This window comes from Salmo salar, chromosome ssa24 (genome assembly GCF_905237065.1).
Source record: "Salmo salar chromosome ssa24, Ssal_v3.1, whole genome shotgun sequence".
Taxonomy (NCBI): Eukaryota; Metazoa; Chordata; class Actinopteri; order Salmoniformes; family Salmonidae; genus Salmo; species Salmo salar.
Window position 1 is genome coordinate 29,137,983 of NC_059465.1, and position 21,242 is coordinate 29,159,224.

The 21,242-nt window shown below is 43.6% G+C and overlaps 1 protein-coding gene across 11 annotated transcripts in view; it reads right to left on the reverse strand.

The window, feature by feature from the left end:
- LOC106585702 (transient receptor potential cation channel subfamily M member 6) overlaps window positions 1–18,578 on the reverse strand; it is a 54,718-nt gene extending 36,140 nt beyond the window's left edge. For 4 of the 11 annotated variants that reach the window (XM_045707138.1, XM_045707136.1, XM_045707137.1 and 1 more), the window contains exons 1-14: window positions 15,639–15,880; window positions 15,467–15,546; window positions 15,253–15,291; window positions 14,400–14,589; window positions 13,886–14,099; window positions 11,960–12,084; window positions 11,540–11,711; window positions 11,198–11,372; window positions 5,082–5,205; window positions 4,838–4,910; window positions 4,528–4,628; window positions 955–1,089; window positions 608–661; window positions 357–497 (exon numbers count right to left, since the gene is read on the reverse strand). In XM_045707138.1, the coding sequence (XP_045563094.1) occupies window positions 357–497; window positions 608–661; window positions 955–1,089; window positions 4,528–4,628; window positions 4,838–4,910; window positions 5,082–5,205; window positions 11,198–11,372; window positions 11,540–11,711; window positions 11,960–12,084; window positions 13,886–14,099; window positions 14,400–14,589; window positions 15,253–15,291; window positions 15,467–15,546; window positions 15,639–15,665 (1,650 nt within the window). In that variant the 5' untranslated portion in view covers window positions 15,666–15,880. Of the gene's footprint in view, window positions 1–356; window positions 498–607; window positions 662–954; window positions 1,090–4,527; window positions 4,629–4,837; window positions 4,911–5,081; window positions 5,206–11,197; window positions 11,373–11,539; window positions 11,712–11,959; window positions 12,085–13,885; window positions 14,100–14,399; window positions 14,590–15,252; window positions 15,292–15,466; window positions 15,547–15,638; window positions 15,884–18,200 lie in introns of those variants that run through there. The other 7 variants (XR_006761839.1, XR_006761841.1, XM_014172215.2 and 4 more) reach the window with 7 other exon arrangements.
- Window positions 18,579–21,242: the final 2,664 nt, after the last annotated feature.

The following is a 21,242-nucleotide window of genomic DNA, read 5'->3' on the forward strand; positions in this document are numbered from 1 at the left end:
TAACAAGGTAAAATGTCTAAACAAAAACAAGACAACAACAACTCAAAAGACAAAAACTGCTATATTAATGGTGACCATTTATACAGAAATGCTTGAGGGCCCAAAGGTGGTATCTTGGGTGTATACAGTGTATACAGAAATCTAACATGGGCTGCGTTTCAGGCAACTTTGCAGTCGTTGTCCAGTTAGCATCCAACGTGCCATGTCATTGACTATGTAGTCAGGCTTCATATTGCTATATCATATAATGCGGTCAGCTGGTAGGCCTACAATATGTTAAACACCTACCCAGACGCTGTGAGATTTGGCAGGCAACTGCAAAATAGTCATCCTGAAACGTGACCATGGTCTCTTACCTTGCAATGGGCATATAGGAGGTTATAGTGGGCCCGGAAGTGTTTCCGTGTGTATGTGCTCCGATAGGCTCCTCCTATCAGATACTCAATTACCTGCCCCACATCTATGAGGGAGACTCTGTATCCTTTAGGTATATGGGTCTACACACAAACACACACATGCACACACACCTGAGTAATTGAAACTCAATATTTCCACATGCAAAATACTGTAGACATACACACACAAAATTGAGTTTCACAATATTCACCTGTTTCACATCTTCCACGAGAAGATGGAGAAAATTGTCTGTTGGTCCCTGCTGCTATAAAAAATAAAATAATGGCATGTCATGTCTTCATTATCCACAATCACAAACCATCAAATGCAAACCAGACTTCAGTGGCTAGTTATCTAGATTACAATACAACATTTGTTCCTATGGAATGAAGTGGTAGACCAGATGAAAAGTTATCCTTTCAACTTTTAGAAATTGTGGTATATGAGTTAGCTAATGGCCACTGTACTGTCAATAGAAAAACACAGAATTGCTTCTTCTTGTAACTCATAAATACAGAGCTGAAAAGAACAAGAGGGAGAAAGTGATCAAGTCATTACTGTGTTATAGAGTTCTTCCAGGCGTGACACGGTCAGGAAGCGGTTCATGGTCATACCGTTGTCGATCAGCAGTTTGACAAAGCCGACCCGGTCCATAACCAGAGCATCCAGCATGGCCTGCTCCAACGAGCCTACCTAGACAGACAACCACCACAAGCCCACCATAAAGCTTGACTGCCATACCATCAAATACATTTTAAAAAAGCACAGCAATTTCAGTACTCCCCCCCACCAAAAAAAAAATAATAATAAAAAAATAAGGACGCTCTACACACTACACAAATGGAGCGTAGTTTGCTTAGAGTTCTATGTAGTTCTACGTACTTTTGAAGTTTTGGAACCTACCATATACGACGCTTAAACGCCACATTTGTGTAGTGTGAAGCAGGCTTAAACAGCCTTACCCTGCCTGTCCCCTGGTCTGTCTTACATTTACATTTGAGTCATTTAGCAGACGATCCAGAGAGACTTACGGTTAATGCATTCACCTGACGGTGGCTAGCAGTGCCAACCACATCTCAAGTTAAATAAAGGTTTGTCACGACGTTGCCCTCTTTGGGTTTTCTATGCACCATCCCCCTACCTCTGTCTCCCACACCCAGGCTGCTATGGTCAGAATAGGTCGTAAATTCCTATGAGAAGATCCTGCCTCATGGCCCCAGTATAGATAGAGAGTGAGTTTTCATAGACCAAACAAAGGAATTCTTCTACCTCATAGAACTTGACAACCGAACAATATTCAGGTTCTGGAGAAGGTATAAAAGATCGGTGAAGAATCCAGCTACGAACTGGTCCGTTTGGTACAATTTTGTGAAACTCATGAGAGACAATACTACCATTGTGCTGTTTATGTAATAGCCTCAGTTATGAGACTTACATCTAAATGGTTGTATAAAATGAATGAATAAGGATGGAACTGTTTGTGAAATTGTGTAATGTGATTTTGGACTGTTTAACCTCTTACATCTAGACGTTCCGCTAGCGGAACACCTGCTCCAATATCCAATGATGGGCGTGGCGCGAAATACAAACTCCTCTAAAATCCGAAAACTTCAATTTTTCAAACATATGACTATTTTACAGCATTTTAAAGACAAGACTCTCGTTAATCTAACCACACTGTCCGATTTCAAACAGGCTTTACAGCGAAAGCAAAACATTAGATTATGTCAGCAGAGTACCCAGCCAGAAATAATCAGACACCCATTTTTCAAGCTAGCATATAATGTCACAAAAAACAAAACCACAGCTAAATGCAGCACTAACCTTTGATGATCTTCATCAGATGACAACCCTAGGAAATTATGTTATACAATGCATGCATGTTCTGTTCAATCAAGTTCATATTTATATCAAAAAACAGCTTTTTTACATTAGCATGTGACGTTCAGAACTAGCATACCCCCCGCAAACATCCGGTGAATTTACTAAATTACTCACGATAAACGTTCACAAAAAACATAACAATTATTTTAAGAATTATAGATACAGAACTCCTCTATGCACTCGATATGTCCGATTTTAAAATAGCTTTTCGGTGAAAGCACATTTTGCAATATTCTCAGTAGATAGCCCAGCCATCACGGCTAGCCATTTAGACACCGACCAAGTTTAGCCCTGACCAAACTCCGATTTACTATTACAAAAGTTTGATTACCTTTGTTGTCTTCGTCAGAATGCACTCCCAGGACTGCTACTTCAATAACAAATGTTGGTTTGGTCCAAAATAATCCATCGTTATATCCAAATAGCGGCGTTTTGTTCGTGCGTTCAAGACACTATCCAAAGTGTAAATAAGGGTCACGAGCATGGCGCAATTCGTGACAAAAGATTTCTAAATATTCCATTACCGTACTTCGAAGCATGTCAACCGCTGTTTAAAAGCAATTTTTATGCCATTTTTCTCGTAAAAAAAGCGATAATATTCCGACCGGGAATCTGCGTTTAGGTAAACAGACGAAAGAAAACATAGCATGGGGTCGACACGGGCACGCGCCTGAGTCTCACAGTACTGTAACCAGCCACTACCCAAACGCGCTACTTTTTTTCAACCAGAGCCTGCAAAGCCACGATTCAGCTTTTTGCCGCCTTCTGAGAGCCCATGGGAGCCGTAGGAAGTGTCACGTAACAGCAGAGATCCTCTGTAATGGATAGAGATAATCAAGAAGGGCAAGAAATTGTCACAGGCCACTTCCTGCATGGAATCTTCTCAGGTTTTGGCCTGCCAAATGATTTCTGTTATACTCACAGACACCATTCAAACAGTTTTAGAAACTTTGGAGTGTTTTCTATCCAAAGCTAATAATTATATGCATATTCTAGTTTCTGGGCAGGAGTAATAATCAGATTAAATCGGGTACGTTTTTTATCCAGCTGTGAAAATACTGCCCCCTAGCCATAACAGGTTAATGAAGGAAACTCCAATTCCCTTTGGAGTCTTAACTAAGTCCTTGGCACGCCCCCAGGGACACAGACAGGACCTGGCGTCATGAGACAGCCTTTTTCTATGTCCCGAATAAAACCCCCACCTTGGTTTTCTATCACCAGACCGAGCTTTCCTCAATTACGAGATGGCTAAAGGTTGGAGACCAGCATTCCTCTTTCTGAACTCTAACCATACCACGTGGTTAAACTCTTAGACTATCGATACCGACAGAATAAGAACAAGTCTTTGATATTAATTACTAGTCTGCAGCTAGGAATTCGGTACCATTGAACGCGAAGCCCGACAACCTCCGAAAACAGCTATTCTATAACGACATGAATGAATGTCACTTTGAACTATCCACTCTAACAAAGACAGAGAGAGAGGGCGGACAGACTCTCCAACAGAAACAAACTTTTCAACAGAGATCCCGACGACACACTGAGCGTAAATATATATATTGATTGCAGTTGTTCCCGAATGAGTGAGCGTTCATGTGCAAAGGATTAGCATTTCAATTGTTATAATTATCAACTCTGTAGTGCCTTCTCAGTTGACCCCCCTTTTGTCTAACAAGCCGCCATGCCGGTTTAGCCCACTAGGGAACATTCTCCTATCATTTCTTTGTAACGATATCTACTGTTTGTTATGCATTTCTGGGAATTACTTAGTTAGTAAATAAATGATTTTAAGACAATTGATGTATGGATGACTCATAGTGAAGACTGGGTTCGTGCAGATAACCAACAATTTACGACGTTTGGAATGAGACTGACGTGAGGTAAATAAGTCATTAATTCAAAGACTAATTGATCAGATATTAAAATATCTGAAAGTTATATTAGGAAAATTATAATTTTGTAATCTGAATATTTTCCTTGGTGCCCTGACTTCCTAGTTAATTACAGTTACATGATTAATCAGGTTAATCGCGTAATAATAATTACAGAGAGTTATTTGATAAATATGTCTTCAGTTTTAATGATGCCAAAGACACGACAGGTTAAATAAAAATAAATAAAAATGTCCTAGTAACATTTTTCTCAATAAAGCCGTTATCAGCAAAGTCAGTGCTAGCAAAAAAAATCATTTTTTTGTGCAAAAAAGGTAAGTACAACGGTAGGGTGTGAGTTGTTTAGTTTTTTTACCTGCCAGTGCTGGCCATACACCAGGATGTGTTTTTTAGCTATGTCTGCTCGGTCCCATGCCAGAGCTGTACTGAGCTGCTCCCCAGGAGACGTCTTGGTGCCTGTGAATCATCACAGCATCAGTGGGCCCAATCTTAACCAGACATCAGCCCTGCGTAACTTTTGTAGATCATGCATAGATCTATAGGTCATTTGTGTGAAAACTCTGATTTCAAGTTAGGATTCAGCCCAGAGAACACATAGAACAGACAAGGCAGGACTTGGTCCTTCCAGTGACTGACACAGGCATAAAGGCCAGGAGGAGCGGTACCTTTCAATGTGGCCGTCAAAATGGCACAGTCTGCCTCCTGTTGATCCTCAGATTCCGAGTCGAAGATTGTGATCTGTGTTTTATAAAGATAGAAATGGGCGAGGATGGGATGGTTTTCCCAGGTTAAAGCCAAGTCCTGGATTAAAAATCAATCTCAAATGAGAATCTCAATTGAGAGTGCATTTTAGTCAATGACTAGGCTTAATCTGTGCCCGGGAACCCGGTCCACAGTCACGTTACTCACAGACTGTCTGTAGTCCATACACTCCATCAGAAGGTTGTAGAGCTGGCTGGCGTCTGCTCTCTCCAGACCAAACATGCCCCCTATCCTCAGCAGGAAGTCCTCCTGGATGTCTGTGTCCAGCTGCCTGTAAACAGTACCAACACAGTAAACATATACTGGTACACCAGTAAAGTAAGACATAGGCTAACAACCTGGGTCCTTTTGGCTCAACCACATGCTAAGATCTGAGCTCTGGTTAGCAAGCTGCCTCATACACCTGCCTCCACTCTCATTTCTCAATTGGCATGTTTTGACCCCAAAATACGGCCTGTGTTATGCCTCTGGACACCTACAGTATACCGCATACACACTGACGACAGAGATAAATGAGCCCTGAGATTTTCCTCAGCCCATTAATCTGACCAGGGAAAACTTTGAGCCTCCTACTGGGTGAGGGCTCAGCAAACTTGATTTAAAACAGCAACATTTTCTCTACGCCCCAAGACAAAATGTGCAGAATTGCAAGAAATTAACTTTAAAACAAAAAAATACACTGCTCAAAAAAATAAAGGGAATACTTAAACAACACGATGTAACTCCAAGTCAATCACACTTCTGTGAAATCAAACTGTCCACTTAGGAAGCAACACTGATTGACAATAAATTTCACATGCTGTTGTGCAAATGGAATATACAACAGGTGGAAATTATAGGCAATTAGCAAGACACCCCCAATAAAGGAGTGGTTCTGCAGGTGGGGACCACAGACCACTTCTCAGTTCCTATGCTTCCTGGCTGATGTTTTGGTCACTTTTGAATGCTGGCGGTGCTTTCACTCTAGTGGTAGCATGAGACGGAGTCTACAACCCACACAAGTGGCTCAGGTAGTGCAGCTCATCCAGGATGGCACATCAATGCGAGCTGTGGCAAGAAGGTTTGCTGTGTCTGTCAGCGTAGTCCAGAGCATGGAGGCGCTACCAGGAGACAGGCCAGTACATCAGGAGACGTGGAGGAGGCCAACAACCCAGCAGCAGGACCGCTACCTCCGCCTTTGTGCAAGGAGGAGCAGGAGGAGCACTGCCACTGCCAGAGCCCTGCAAAATGACCTCCAGCAGGCCACAAATGCGCATGTGTCTGCTCAAACGGTCAGAAACAGACTCCATGAGGGTGGTATGAGGGCCCGACGTCCACAGGTGGGGGTTGTGCTTACAGCCCAACACCGTGCAGGACGTTTGGCATTTGCCAGAGAACACCAAGATTGGCAAATTCGCCACTGGCGCCCTGTGCTCTTCACAGATGAAAGCAAGTTCACACTGAGCACATGTGACAGACGTGACAGAGTCTGGAGACGCCATGGAGAACGTTCTGCTGCCTGCAACATCCTCCAGCATGACCGGTTTGGCGGTGGGTCAGTCATGGTGTGGGGTGGCATTTCTTTGGGGGGCCGCACAGCCCTCCATGTGCTCGCCAGAGGTAGCCTGACTGCCATTAGGTACCGAGATGAGATCCTCAGACCCCTTGTGAGACCATATGCTGGTGCGGTTGGCCCTGGGTTCCTCCTAATGCAAGACAATGCTAAACCTCATGTGGCTGGAGTGTGTCAGCAGTTCCTGCAAGAGGAAGGCATTGATGCTATGGACTGGCCCGCCCGTTCCCCAGACCTGAATCCAATTGAGCACATCTGGGACATCATGTCTCGCTCCATCCACCAACGCCACGTTGCACCACAGACTGTCCAGGAGTTGGCGGATGCTTTAGTCCAGGTCTGGGAGGAGATCCCTCAGGAGACCATCCGCCACCTCATCAGGAGCATGCCCAGGCGTTCTAGGGATGTCATACAGGCACGTGGAGGCCACACACACTACTGAGCCTCATTTTGACTTGTTTTAAGGACATTACATCAAAGTTGGATCAGCCTGTAGTGTGGTTTTCCACTTTAATTTTGAGTGTGACTCCAAATACAGACCTCCATGGGTTGTTAAATTGGATTTCCATTGATTATTTTTGTGTGATTTTGTTGTCAGCACATTCAACTATGTAAAGAAAAACGTATTTAATAAGATTATTTCATTCATTCAGATCTAGGATGTGTTATTTTAGTGTTCCCTTTATTTTTTTTTGCAGTATATATACAGTTGAAGTCGGAAGTTTACATATACCTTAGCCAAATAAATTTACAAATTCACCACTTGATTTTAAGAATGTGAAATGTCAGAATAATAGTAGAGAGAAGGATTTATTTCAGCTTTTATTTCTTTCATCACATTCCCAGTGGGTCAGAAGTTTACATACACTCAATTAGTATTTGGTAGCATTGCCTTTACATTGTTTAACTTGGGTCTGTCACATCCTGACCAGTATAAGGGTTATTTGTTATTGTAGTTTGGTCAGGACGTGGCAGAGGGTATTTTGTTTATGTGGTTCGGGTGGTGATTTATTTAGTAGGGTGTTGGTTTAGTTAGTTCCGGGTTTATGTTCTATGTTTGTATTTCTGTGTGGTCTCTAGTCTTTTCTATTTCTATGTCTAGTTTATTGGGGTTGGACTCTCAATTGGAGGCAGGTGTTTTCTAGTTGCCTCTGATTGAGAGCCCTATATATGGGTATGTGTTTGGTTTAGTGTTTGTGGGAGATTGTTCTTGGATTGCTGTGTTGCCTTCAAGACTGTTATTTTGTCGTTCATCGTTTTGTTATTTTTGTATACGTGTTTGTTTGGTTTTTTCCTTCTTTTCCCGTCAATAAAGAAGATGAGTATACATGTCCCTGCTGCGTTTTGGTCCTCTCCTTACGACAACCTTGACAGAATTTCCCGCCAAACATGGACCAAGCAGCAGAGGAAGGAGCAGCAACAGGTGGAATATCGGGAGACATGGGCAGAACTGAGGATAAGCATTTCCAGGGCTATGGAGGAGTTAAGGGAGCCCGAGAGGCAGCCCCAATTTAAAAAAATTGGGGGGGGCACACGGGTAGTTTGGCTGGGCGAGGATTGAGCCCCAGGCCAAATCCCCGTACCTTTTTCGGGCAACATATGACTGGACAGGTCCCGTGCTTTGGGGGGATGGGTGCTGTGGCGAGGCCGGGTATTTTCAGGCCGGTATGCGCAGTACCAGCGCCCCACATGTGCCAGGGGAAAGTGGGCATCCAGCCAGTAAGGGCGATGCTAGTTCTGCGCTCGAGACCGCCAGTAAGCCTCTACGGTCCAGTGTTTCCCGCTCCACGCACTAGCCCTGAGGTGCGTGTCTCCAATCTGGCACATCCTAAACCAGCACCACGCACCAGGCTTCCAGTGCGTAATCCCAGTCCAACCCGTCCTATTCCTGCTCCCCGCACTAGCCCTGATGTGCGTGTCCCCAAACTGGCACGTCCAGTACCAGCACCACGCATCAGGCTTCCAGTGCGTAATCCCAGTCCTACTCGGCCGATTCCTGCTCCCCGCACTAGCCATGAGGTGCGTGTCCCCAGGCTGATACCTCCAGTACCAGCACCACACATCAGGCTTCCAGTGCGTCAGCCCAGCCTCGAGAGTTCGGAGACAGTGCCCCGTCCAGAGTATCCGGCAACAGTGCCCCGTCCAGAGTATCCGGCAACAGTGCCCCGTCCAGAGTATCCGGCAACAGTGCCCCGTCCAGAGTATCCGGCAACAGTGCCCCGTCCAGAGTATCCGGCAACAGTGCCCCGTCCAGAGTATCCGGCAACAGTGCCCCGTCCAGAGTATCCGGCAACAGTGTGCAGTCCAGAGTATCCGGCAACAGTGTGCAGTCCAGAGTATCCGGCAACAGTGTGCAGTCCAGAGTATCCGGCAATAGTGTGCAGTCCGGAACCGAGGGAGTCTGCCTGCGACCCGGAACAGGGTGAGATGGAAATTAACTGTGAACTGAATGAGTCTGCCTACAGTTGTGAACTGAGTGAGTCGGCCTACGATCTGGAATTGAATGAGTCGGCCTACGACCCGGAACTGAGTGGCTCCGCCTACGGTCCAGAGCCAAGAGGCTTTGTCTACAGTCTGGAGGACAGTAGGCCGGAGCCAGAACCACCTCCTGTATAGGTGGGTTGGGGAGGGGGGGTGTAGCACAAGTGCCGTCAGTGACGGCAGCCACCCTCCCTTCCCTCCCTTTAGTTTAGGGGGATTTTTGTTGTTGTTGTTTTGGGGGTTTTGTTTATTTGAGGTGCATCCGGGGTCTGCACCTTTAGGGGGGGGGGTACTGTCACGTCCTGACCAGTATAAGGGTTATTTGTTATTGTAGTTTGGTCAGGACGTGGCAGAGGGTATTTTGTTTGTGGTTCGGGGTGGTGATTTATTTACTAGGGTGTTGGTTTAGTTAGTTCCGGGTTTTTGGGGTTATGTTCTATGTTTATTTCTATGTGGTCTCTAGTCTTTTGTATTTCTATGTCTAGTTTATTGGGGTTGGACTCTCAATTGGAGGCAGGTGTTTTCTAGTTGCCTCTGAGTCCTATATATGGGTATGTGTTTGGTTTAGTGTTTGTGGGAGATTGTTCTTGGATTGCTGTGTTGCCTTCAAGACATATTTTGTCGTTCATCGTTTTGTTGTTTTTGTATACGTGTTTGTTTGGTTTTTTCCTTCTTTTCCCGTCAATAAAGAAGATGAGTATACATGTCCCTGCTGCGTTTTGGTCCTCTCCTTACGACAACCGTGACAGGGTCAAACGTATCAGGTAGCCTTCCACAAGCTTCCCACAATAAGTTGGGTGAACTTTGGCCCATTCCTCCTGACCGAGCTGGTGTAACTGAGTCAGGTTTGTAGGCCTCCTTGCTCGCACACACTTTTTCAGTTCTGCCCACAAATATCTACAGGATTGAGGTCAGGGCTTTGTGATGGCCACTCCAATACCTTGACTTTGTTGTCCTTAAGACATTTTGCCACAACTATGGAAGTATGCTTAGGGTCATTGTCCATTTGGAAGACCCATTTGCGACCAAGCTTTAACTTCCTGACTGATGTCTTGAGATGTTGCTTCAATATATCCACGTAAATTTCCTCCCGCATGTTGCCATCTATTTTGTGAAGTGCACCAGTTCCTCCTGCAGCAAAGCAGCCCCACAACATGACGCTGCCACCCCCGTGCTTCACGGTTGGGATGGTGTTCTTTGGCTTGCAAGCGTCTCTCTTTTTCCACCAAACATAACGATGGTCATTATGTCCAAACAGTTCTATTTTTTTTCATCAGACCAGAGGACATTTCTCCAAAAAGTAAGATCTTTGTTCCCATGTGCAGTTGCAAACCGTAGTCTGGCTTTTTTATGGCGGTTTTGGAGCAGTGGCATCTTCCTTGCTGAGATGTCTTTCAGGTTATGCCGATATAGGACTTGTTTTACTGTGGATGTAGATACTTTTGTACCTGTTTACTCCAGCATCTTCACAAGGTCCTTTGCTGTTGTTCTGGGATTGATTTGCACTTTTCGCATCAAAGTAAGTTAATCTCTAGGAGACAGAACGCATCTCCTTCCTAAGCGGTATGACGGCTGCGTGGTCCCATGGTATTTATACTTGCGTACTATTGTTTGTAAAGATGAACGTGGTACCTTCAGGCATTTGGAAATTGCTCCCAAGGATGAACCAGACTTGTGGAGGTCTACACATTTTTTGCTGAGGTCTTGGCTGATTTATTCTGATTTTTTTTTTTTCACGATGTCAAGCAAAGAGGCAATGAGTTTGAAGGTAGTCCTTGAAATACATCCACAGGTACACCGCCAATTGACTCAAATTATGTAAATTAGCCTATCAGAAGCTTCAAAAGCCATGACATAATTTGCTGGAATTTTACAAGCTGTTTAACCTGTCTGGGCTAGGGGGCAGTATTTTCACGGCCGGATGAAAAACGTACCCAATTTAAACAGGTTACTACTCTGGCCCAGACACTAGAATATGCATATTATTAGTAGATTTGGATAGAAAACACTCTGAAGTTTCTAAAACTGTTTGAATGGTGTCTGTGAGTAAAACAGTAGTATGGATGTGGGTACAAAGACCCACAAGCCACTGCGGCCCCTCTTGAAGAGTTACGTTTTTTGTGTTCCCCACCTCCATCAAAGTTGCCCATCCCTGCTCCACCGCACATGAACACCAAAGTCTTAAAGGCGTAAAAGCCATTATATGCATGACTACAGCGGCACTCCACACCTGTCAATAGCAGTCTGTTTGTGTAAGAATGCCAGCAGGTCAGCTGCCCGACCTGATCCCTCGAAGACAAACACAGGCATGGGGGGCACACTGCTCACGTACTCCAGCACCATGGACACAATGTCAGGGCCGCCCTCCACCACCACACACACCACTGGTACACCCTGGTTAAGCCCTACCAGAGAGGGAAACATCACACACATGTAGACAGACATATTGTTACACACGTGTATTACAATACTCTCTCTCACACACACAATGCAATCTCTCTCTCTCTTTCTCACACCCATTCACATACACACACTCTCTCTTTCACACACACACAGTCGCACACACACTCACGAGGGTGGATCTTCTGCAGTTGAATGTGTCTCTCCAGCTTCCTCCTCAGTCCCAGCTGGCAGCCATGTTTTCCCAGAGTTCCATCGTCCACTAACAGGAAGTGGGAGTGCAGGCCGTTCAGACACACCCTCTTACTCAAGGGGTTTCCCAGAGGCTGGTAGGGCCTGAGCACCTGGGTCAGGTATCAGAACACAGGTCAGAGAGCAGGCCAGAGAGAAATCAGAAGAGGATATGAGATAGGCCAAGCAGGAAAGTGAGAGCACATGGCAGCTCAAGAAAGATAAAAGGTGACATTTTCATGGTGCAAATTAGTACAGATCTGTGCAAAAAATCCTGCAAACCTTCTTATAATGTGACAGCGTGAATTAATTTGAAACTTTCCTTAAAAGCACTGATATCTTTACAGAGAACAACACTCACATCTCTCCCTATAAGGTCACTGTGATTGTCAATTACGCCCCAGGGCGTGACCCCTACAGCGTTCCTCTTCCTGAGGTCATGGGTGCCATATGTTTTCACAGCCTCCCCTACGTACCGGGACACACCTAGGAGGGGCAGATTCTCAGTCCACTAACAGTGACTTCGGAAAGTATTCAGAACCCTTGACTTTTTCCACATTTTGTTACGTAACAGCCTTATTCTAAAATTTATTAAATCATTTTTTTTCCTTCATCAATCTACATGCAATACTCCATAATCACAAAGCAAAAGGTTTTTAGATTTTTTTGCTAATTTATAAAACATAAACTTAAATATCACATTTACATAAGTATTCAGACACTTTACTCAGTACTTTGTTGAAGCACCTTTGGCAGTGATTGGCAGCATTGATTTTTCTTGGGTATGACCCTACAAGCTTGGCACACGAGTATTTGGGGAGTTCCTCCCATTCTTCTCTGCAGATCCTCTCAAGCTCTGTCAGGTTGGATGGGGAGCGTTGCTGCTCAGGTATTTTCAGGTCTCTCCAGACATGTTTGATCAGGTTCAAGTCCGGGCTCTGGCTGGGCCACTCAAGGACATTCAGAGACTTATCCCGAAGCCCCCCCCCTCTGTTGTCTTGGCTGTGTGCTTAGGGCCGTTGTCCTGTTGGAAGGTGAACCTTTGACGCTCAGTCTGCGGACCTGAGCGCTCTGGAGCAGGTTATCATCAGGGATCTCTCTGTACTTTGCTCCGTTCATCTTTGCCTCAATCTTGACTAGTCTCCCAGTCCCTGCCGCTGAAAAAAATCCTCACAGCATGATGCTGCCACCACCATGCTTCACCGTAGGGATGGTGCCAGGTTGTGTCCAGACGTGACGCTTGGCATTCAGGCCAAAGAGTTCAATCTTGGTTTCATCAGATCGGAGAATCTTGTTTCTCATGGTCTGAGAGTCTTTAGGTGCCTTTTGGCAAACTCCAAGTGAACTGTCATATGCCTTTTACTGAGGAGTGGCTTCTGTCTGGCCACTCTACCATAAAGGCCTGATTGGTGGAGTGCTGCAGAGATGGTTGTCCTTCTGGAAGGTTATCCCATCTCCACAGAGGAGCTCTGTCAGAGTGACCATTGGGTTCTTGGTCACCTCTTTGACCAAGGGCCTTCTCCCCAGATTGCTCAGTTTGGCCGGGTGGCCAGCTCTAGGAAGAGTCTTGGTGGTTCCAAACTTCTTCCATTTAAGAATGATGGAGGCCACTGTGTTCTTGGGGACCTTCAATGCTGCAGAAATGTTTTGGTACCCTTCCCCAGACCTGTGCCTCGACACAATCCTGTCTCGGAATTCTACGGACAATTCCTTTAATCTCAAGGCTTGATTTTTGCTCTGATATGCACTGTCAACTGTGGGACCTTATATAGACAGATGTGTGCCTTTCCAAATCATGTCCAATCAATTGAATTTACCACAGGTGGACTCCAATCCAGTTGTAGAAACATCTCAAGGATGATCAATGGAAACAGGATGCACCTGGCCTCAATCTCGAGTCTCACAGCAAAGTGTCTGAATACTTACGTAAATATATCTATTTTTTTTTCTATTTTTTTTTTTTACAGAAATGTTTTCGCTTTGTCATTATGGGGTATTGTGTGTATTGTTTTTTTATTTAATCAATTTTAGAATAAGGCTGTAACATTACAAAATGCGGAACAAGTCAAGTGGTCTGAATACTTTCCGAAGCCACTGTATATACATACAAACACATATAAACTGATCTACAACACATATAAACAAGTACATGTAATACACACCACACATACAGTATAATACATGTAAGATGAGCCCAAAAGCACACACATATGCTGACATCCACACAGGCTTACTGTCTTAATTAAAAGCCAATTGCAAATTCATCAGCATTATTTCACACACATACCTGTGTTGATGCCGTCTGTGAGTATCCAGGCTCCAGTGCTCTGGGCTGCTGTGATCAGGCCTTTGCTGAAGGCCTGTCTAACCTTGAGAGGGAGGGGGAAGTTCTCTGTCCCTCCATGAACCGTCAGCAGTAGTTTAGGCCGTTCCATCTGCCATTCACTCCGCATCAGCTGTAGCAGAGCCTCAGCCTTGGCATCGACCGCAACACGAACGTACTGAATGGTCAACACATAAAGCATGGTCAGGTCAAACACATTAATATGAGATAACAGCTAGTCCTCGTTGGCATCCTATTTGGCATTACACTGCAGTTAGCATATTGCCCATTCACACAGTTTGACACACAAACACCACGTTTTTGTTACTCTGAGTTTCAGACGTCCAAAACCGTTCCTAACAAGCTTCTAAATGGTAAATACAAGTGGGAAACTCAGGTAGAATCATTGCACCCCTAGTTTCCCATTTGGATATTTCTGAGTTCCGACTAGCACATGAACGCAGCAATAGCTACAGACCTTGGCATGGCAGTTACGTCCAGCACTGTCCTGGAAGTCAATGGTTCCGTAGGCATCAGTGGCACTGGTTTGTGTGTGGCACTCCACTGACCACTCCTCTTGCTGCCCTGTCCCAGGCCCAGGCCAGCTGGACATGGAAGGGCCAGTCTCCAGCAAGGTGTGCTCCCCTACCAGACGTCCACAGCAGCATCTGGGGGTTAGGGGGATCGAGGCAAAACTCAAACCTTTCTGGTTGTAAAACATTGGCACAAAAATGCATTGTTGTTCCTATAAATGTCGTGATAGACACTGAGTATACCAAACATTAAGAACACCTTCCTAATATTGAGTTTGCACCCCCTTCCTCAATTTCTCGGGGCATGGACTGTACAAGGTGTCAAAAGTATTCCACAAGGATGCTGGCCCATGTTGTCTCCAATGCTTCCCACAGTTGTGTCAAGTTGGCTGGATGTCCTTTTGGTGGTGGACCATTGTTGAGTGTGAAAAACCCAACAGCGTTTCAGTTCTTGACACAAACCGGTACGCTTGGCACCTACTACCATACCCAGTTCAATTAAAAATAATTCACCCTCTGAATGGCACACATACACAATCCATGTCTCAATATATAAAAATATTTTGTTAACCTGTTTCCTCCCCTTGAGCTACAATAATTATAGTGGATTTAACAAGTGACATCAATAAGGGATCATAGTCTTCACCTGGATTCACCTGGTCAGTCTGTCATACTCAGTGTATATGGAACTACTTTCAGTAAGTGTACTTTTACACTAAAATGGACAACCTCACTCTAAAAACACACACATACACACACACACACACACACACACACACACAGTTAGCAAAGTCATACCTTATTAGGTTTTGGCATACTTGACACATTGGAAAACATCTGCAACAAACAGGAAATGATACATCAGCAACATAATGGCTTTTACTGGAACAGTTAGTATGGTTACCAAAAGTTTGCATTTCTGCCTACCACGGTAAATATCATAATTCCAGCACTACTGTCCATTATCATATGAGATTTTGACACTGCTCAGCAAATACCAATTCCAGCTCACCTGTGTAGGTCTCGGCATGCTGGGATGAATTTACCACATTCTCTCTTGCAGAAGGTGTCTTCAATCCAAGATCTCCGTGACTGGAACACGACACACAACAAATTAACACAATGCTTTCTGGGGGAGGAATACCATGAAAGCCTTGATACTATTAAAATTTCTAATGTATAACCTTTTGAGAGGAATTTGTGAGAGACATCAATGCTGTGCCATCAGGCTAACAGAAGCTACCTAATGCTGTATCCGACTATAAGAAAAAATCAAACATAACAGTCTGTTCATTTCTGGAGACTGAGAGAAAACCGAGACCAATGTCATTGGACTGTAGCCCAGCTCTCTCTACCATTCAACATCACAGTGAGCCTTCGTCATGTTACTCCACATTCGTCAGAGCCTCAATCATGTATTTCCTGAAAGGCTCTTGCTCAACATTGGCCCAGCTCAAAATAGAAACATACACACATCCCTTTCCTGTGATTATCTAACATGATTCAGACCTTGAGTGTTGTTGAGTGTTGTGTGAATGTGTGTGTGTAGTTTCCATCCTCTGTGTACATTGACTTCAATACAAAACCTAGGAGGTTCATGGTTCTCACCCCCATAGATTTACACAGTAATTATGACAACTTCCGGAGGATGTCCTCCAACTTATCACAGCTCTTGCAGCATGAACTGACATGTTGTCCACCCAATCAAAGGATCAGAGAATGAATATAGTACTGAAAGCATAAGCTATAGCTAGCTGGCACTGCAGTGCATAAAATGTGGTGAACAGTTGACTCAAAGAGAAAGACAATCAAACAGTTTTCAAACACATTTATTTAAAAATGAAGAAGCAAACGAGAGAGCTATATTTCCTTGTATTTTCTTTTCACTTTCACTTACTTAGCTAGCGAATGCGTCTAGCTAGTTTAGACTACTCAAACACCTGGTTCAAACAGATAGGGATCCTATGTTAGCTAGCTGGCTATCCAACACTGGAACTATTCCAAGTTAAGGTAAGCTTTTGGTTGTATTTATTGCCACCTGGGCCCGCCAGTGTAACTGCTAAACTGCTTGCTGACTGTACACTGTACTGCATGATTGTAGCGGGTTTACTAACCCGTTCTATTAGCTATGTTGACTATGACGATAGCTAATATGGTGACAACAACGTAGGCTGTGTGTAGAGATTAGCGGATATGATATGAAGGTTTGGCTTGGAAAGCTGATGTGTTGTGCACAAGCGAAGGGAAAATGTGAGAGGAAAGCGCATAGATGTGAGAAGGAATTATACAACTAGCAAAGTGATCATGCTGTTTGTATGTGGCTGCTATGAAAGTGAACTGTGTTTGTGTCTGATCAGGGGTGTATTCATTCCACTGATTCTGTTGAAAAACTTTTCTTAAAATGGAACGAAATTCAGATAAACATGCCTGAATTTGTCCCGTAGAAACTCTCGTTTTACAATGGTTGGACTGATGATTACACCCTAGATCAGCTAGATGCATAGATGCAGGCAGGTGTGAAGGCGGTACTGAATGTGTCACTGTCTGTCTCACCTTGATTACAAAAAATGATCTTGTGCTGTGCACCTACGTTGTAAGCTTTCATTCATAGGCTGGGTTGTAGCAACCTCATGATGGGTATAGAGAAAATTAGAGTATCATGTAGCAGCCTAAACCTATTGATGTTACATTGAGCTGGGTGAATGACAGTCATACAATATTCTGTAATAGAAATAAGGCCATGCTCATAAAAGAAATGTAACTTCCTCCCTCATCTTAAATGGCACTGACCGCCACTGGTGTGTGTGTGAAAGAGAAAGGAGAGATTTACCTTCATTTAACTAGGCAAGTCAGTTTACAATGACAGCCTAGGAACAGTGGGTTAACTGCCTTGTTCAGGGGCAGAACGACAGATTTTTACCTTGTCAGCTCGGGGATTCGATCTAGCAACATTTCGGTTACTGGCCCAACACTCTAATCACTAGGCTACCTGCCGCCCCCAAAAATATATAAATTCATCATGGTCATCTCAACAAGCTCGTAATTTATGCACCAAACAAGCTTTAGGCTTATGTTTTGCACACCCCACATTTTTGGGTTAGTGACAAATGTTCTCATATGTAAACTTTGATTTCAAGTTTTTCGATTATTTTGAAAAATGCACTCAAAAACTATCTTTTGGGATTTTTTTTCATTACTATCATTAGCATTTTGCATCATAATTATGATGTGGCAAGTGACAATATCTTGAAAACTTGATTGCTGACATGCAACAGATTTTAGGACTGTATAAACAGTGGATTAATGAAACAAATAGCAAATTCGTCTCAGGCTCTGTGCACTATACAAATAAATGCAACATTTGGACAGCACATTGACAATAGCAAGGAAGAGATAACATTGTTTTCTAGAAACACATGGTGACAAAGGCAAAAATAGAACAGATTTGAATCACAACTGTATATATGAGATGCGATGCCCACTATAAATTCACTTAGCCTTAGTTCACACCGATTTGACTTTAGTTTATATAAGAAGCAGGTGTATTATTATATAATAAAGTAGGACTGATTTAGAATCATTTGAGGACTTTTTTCAAATGAATTAAAAAAGTTAAATATCTTGAAATCAGTCATTTCAGTTAGGCTACAATTTTGCACCACTAATACTCATAGAAACTTGCTAATGAACTGCCTTCAGTATAAGAAGCCATACAGATAATATAAAGACAACTTATCCAAACTTACCATTGTAGAATCTGCATTCATATAGGCACACAAATGATCCTAACATAGGTCCATACGTATACTTGACACAGGTATCCTATACAGTAATTAAACACATGGGTCATTCAGCTCCCTTGATCCCTCATTGGCTGATCATTGTTGAAGACAGGCTTTAACCAGGCCTTGGTCCAAGGGTCAGTCATTCCTTCACAAAGGCTTTGAAGATCTCATGCTTTCCTCCACCATAAACACACTGGGAGAATCTCAATTGGATTGCTCTATTCCTTGCGTCCTCTCCTCGCCTCCTTTCGGAAAAGGTCAAAGTCAGTTGAGTAGAGGAAACATATGTGCTTGTATGAAATTACTCTCCTGTCCCACTAGCATGTCATCAGGAAAGTAACATTTACAGAGGAAGAGCCACAAAATACATGTGTGTAGTGGTCAAAAGAAATGTAGCCAATTATGCTACATATTTTATATATATATATAAAAGGATAAGTTGCATATCGTTTCTAAATGTGGGTATGCTATTCTACATGAGAAAACAACAGCTGATTCAAAGGGGATGTGGCAGATTTCAAAACTCTTCGCAGTAGATTTCGCAATTGAAAAAAGGCTAAGATTTGGAACTCCTGTTCTCCATTTACCACTTCAATAACAGTTGGTGGTGCTGCATACGGCTAGCGCTCATCATAACCACCAATCAAATGCTTTTAAATCCATAATGGGGGGGTGAAAGTGCACTTTGGGACAATGTTATGGCCTCTAGGAAAGCCCTTGGCAACCCTGTTTGGTCAAAGAACATGGCTGTCAGAGTGCAGTAAACATGTGTGCCATCGATCACACTTCACCCAACACCCATGGAATGAGTTGTGGTCTGCTGCACTCCATTCTTTAAGGGAGTGCAGCGCCCACCCATTGGTCATTTCAACAATAAACAGTATACATAATTATAGTTTTATTGTACAAAGCGATAACTGTATAGACCAACATAGACCTCAAACTTGCCTTGTGTTACCTACAGTGCCTTCAGAAAGGATTCATACCACTTGACTTAACAAAAACAATTGTGTGTTACAGCCTAAATTCAAAATGGATTAAAAAATAAATAAAAAAATCCCCCTCACCTCTCTACACAAAATACCCTGTAATGACAAAGTGAAAAACAAACCTCGCAAAGAATGCACTGGTACTGTATACAACATGTTGAGCAGCAGTTTACAGACTGAAGAGCAGACTTGTAAACAGAGTAACGACTTCTGAATGTTGGCCTTAACATAGACATTCATTGATTAATACATCAATTCTTTCATCCATAAATCCATCCATCTATTTGGAATGTAATTTAAAGTAAGAATCCAACAGCAAGCTATGAACAACAGCAAGCCCAGCTAGAGGAAAAGCATAGTTTAGGTTTAGATCAAATAAAATAGTCCATTCACTTTGAAGTAGCCAGGGTGAGTTAATGTACCAACAACTAGGTGCATACACAACACATTTCATCCCAATACACTGTAGGCTACATAAAGATACAAAAAGGAGCACTGAACGCATTTAATGACACTATGTCAATGATTTATCTCTTAAAAGTAATAAAACAATTAGTGTTCAGTCTATAAAAGCTCTTACAAATACCGGTCCCCAGGGGCGGACTGGCATTTCTGACACGTCGGCCTATTATTCGAGGCCCCCCCACCGGCCCATTTTTTTCCTTGAGGCCCCCCATTATTAGCCAAGTAATGATCATTTTGCACACAAAAAAATTAACTAGTTAGACAGGCCAACTGGACCAAAAATGGACCAGCCCATCTGGCATTTGGCTGAAATGCCAGATGGCCAGTTCACCCCTGCCGGTCCCAACTAGTGGAAATAATTTGACTCTGGTTTCATGCTGTAAGCCATATAGATATAGTTGTATTTCCATGGTAATGACACTGTAGCCCTGGTATGTATAGTGCATTCAGAAAGTATTCAGACCCTTTTACTGTTTCCACTTTGTTACGTTACAGCCTTATTCTAAAATTAACACAATACCCCATAATGACAAAGCGAAAACAGGTTTTTAGAAATTCTTGCAAATGTATTAAAAGTCAAAACAGAAATACCTTATTTACATAAGTATTCAGACGCTTTGCAATAAGACTCGAACTTGAGCTCAGGTGCATCCTATTTCTATTGATCATCCTTGAGATGTTTCTACAACTTTATTGGAGTCCACCTGTGGTAAATTAAATTGATTGGACATGATTTGGAAAGGCACACCTGTTGGTCCCACAGTTGACAGTGCACGTCAGAGCAAAAACCAAGCCATGAGGTCAAAGGAATTGTCCGTAGAGCTCTAAGACAGGATTGTGTCGAGGCACAGATCTGGGGAAGGGTACCAAAACAATTCTGCAGCATTGAAGGTCCCAAAGAACAGTGGAAGAAGTTTGGAACCACCAGGACTCTTCCTAGCGCTGGCCGCCCGGTCAAACGGAGAAGTCCGGGGATAAGAGTCTTGGTCAGGTAGGTGGACAAGAACCCGATGGTCACTCGGACAGAGCTCCAGAGTTCCTCTGTGGAGGTGGGAGAACCTTCCAGAAGGACAACCATATCAGCAGCACTCCACCAATCAGGCCTTTATGGTAGAGTGGCCCAACAGAAGCCACTCCTCAGTAAAAGCACGACAGCCCGCTTGGTGTTTGCCAAAAGGCACCTAAAGGACTCTCAAACCATGAGAAACAATTCTCTGCTCTGATGAAACCAAGATTTAACTCTGTCCTGAATGCCAAGCCTCACGTCTGGAGGAAACTTGGCACCATCCCTACGGTGAAGCATGGTGGTGGCAGCATCATGCAGTGGGGATGTTTTTCATCGACAGGGAGACTAGTCAGGATCGAGGGAAAGATTATCAGAGCAAAGTACAAAGATCCTTGATGAAAACCTGCTCCAGAGTGCTCAGGACCTGACTGGGGTGAAGGTTCACCTTCCAACAGGACAACAACCCCAAACACACAGCCAAGACAAAGCAGGAATGGCTTCGGGACTAGTCTATGAATGTCCATGAGTGGCCCAGTTAGAGCC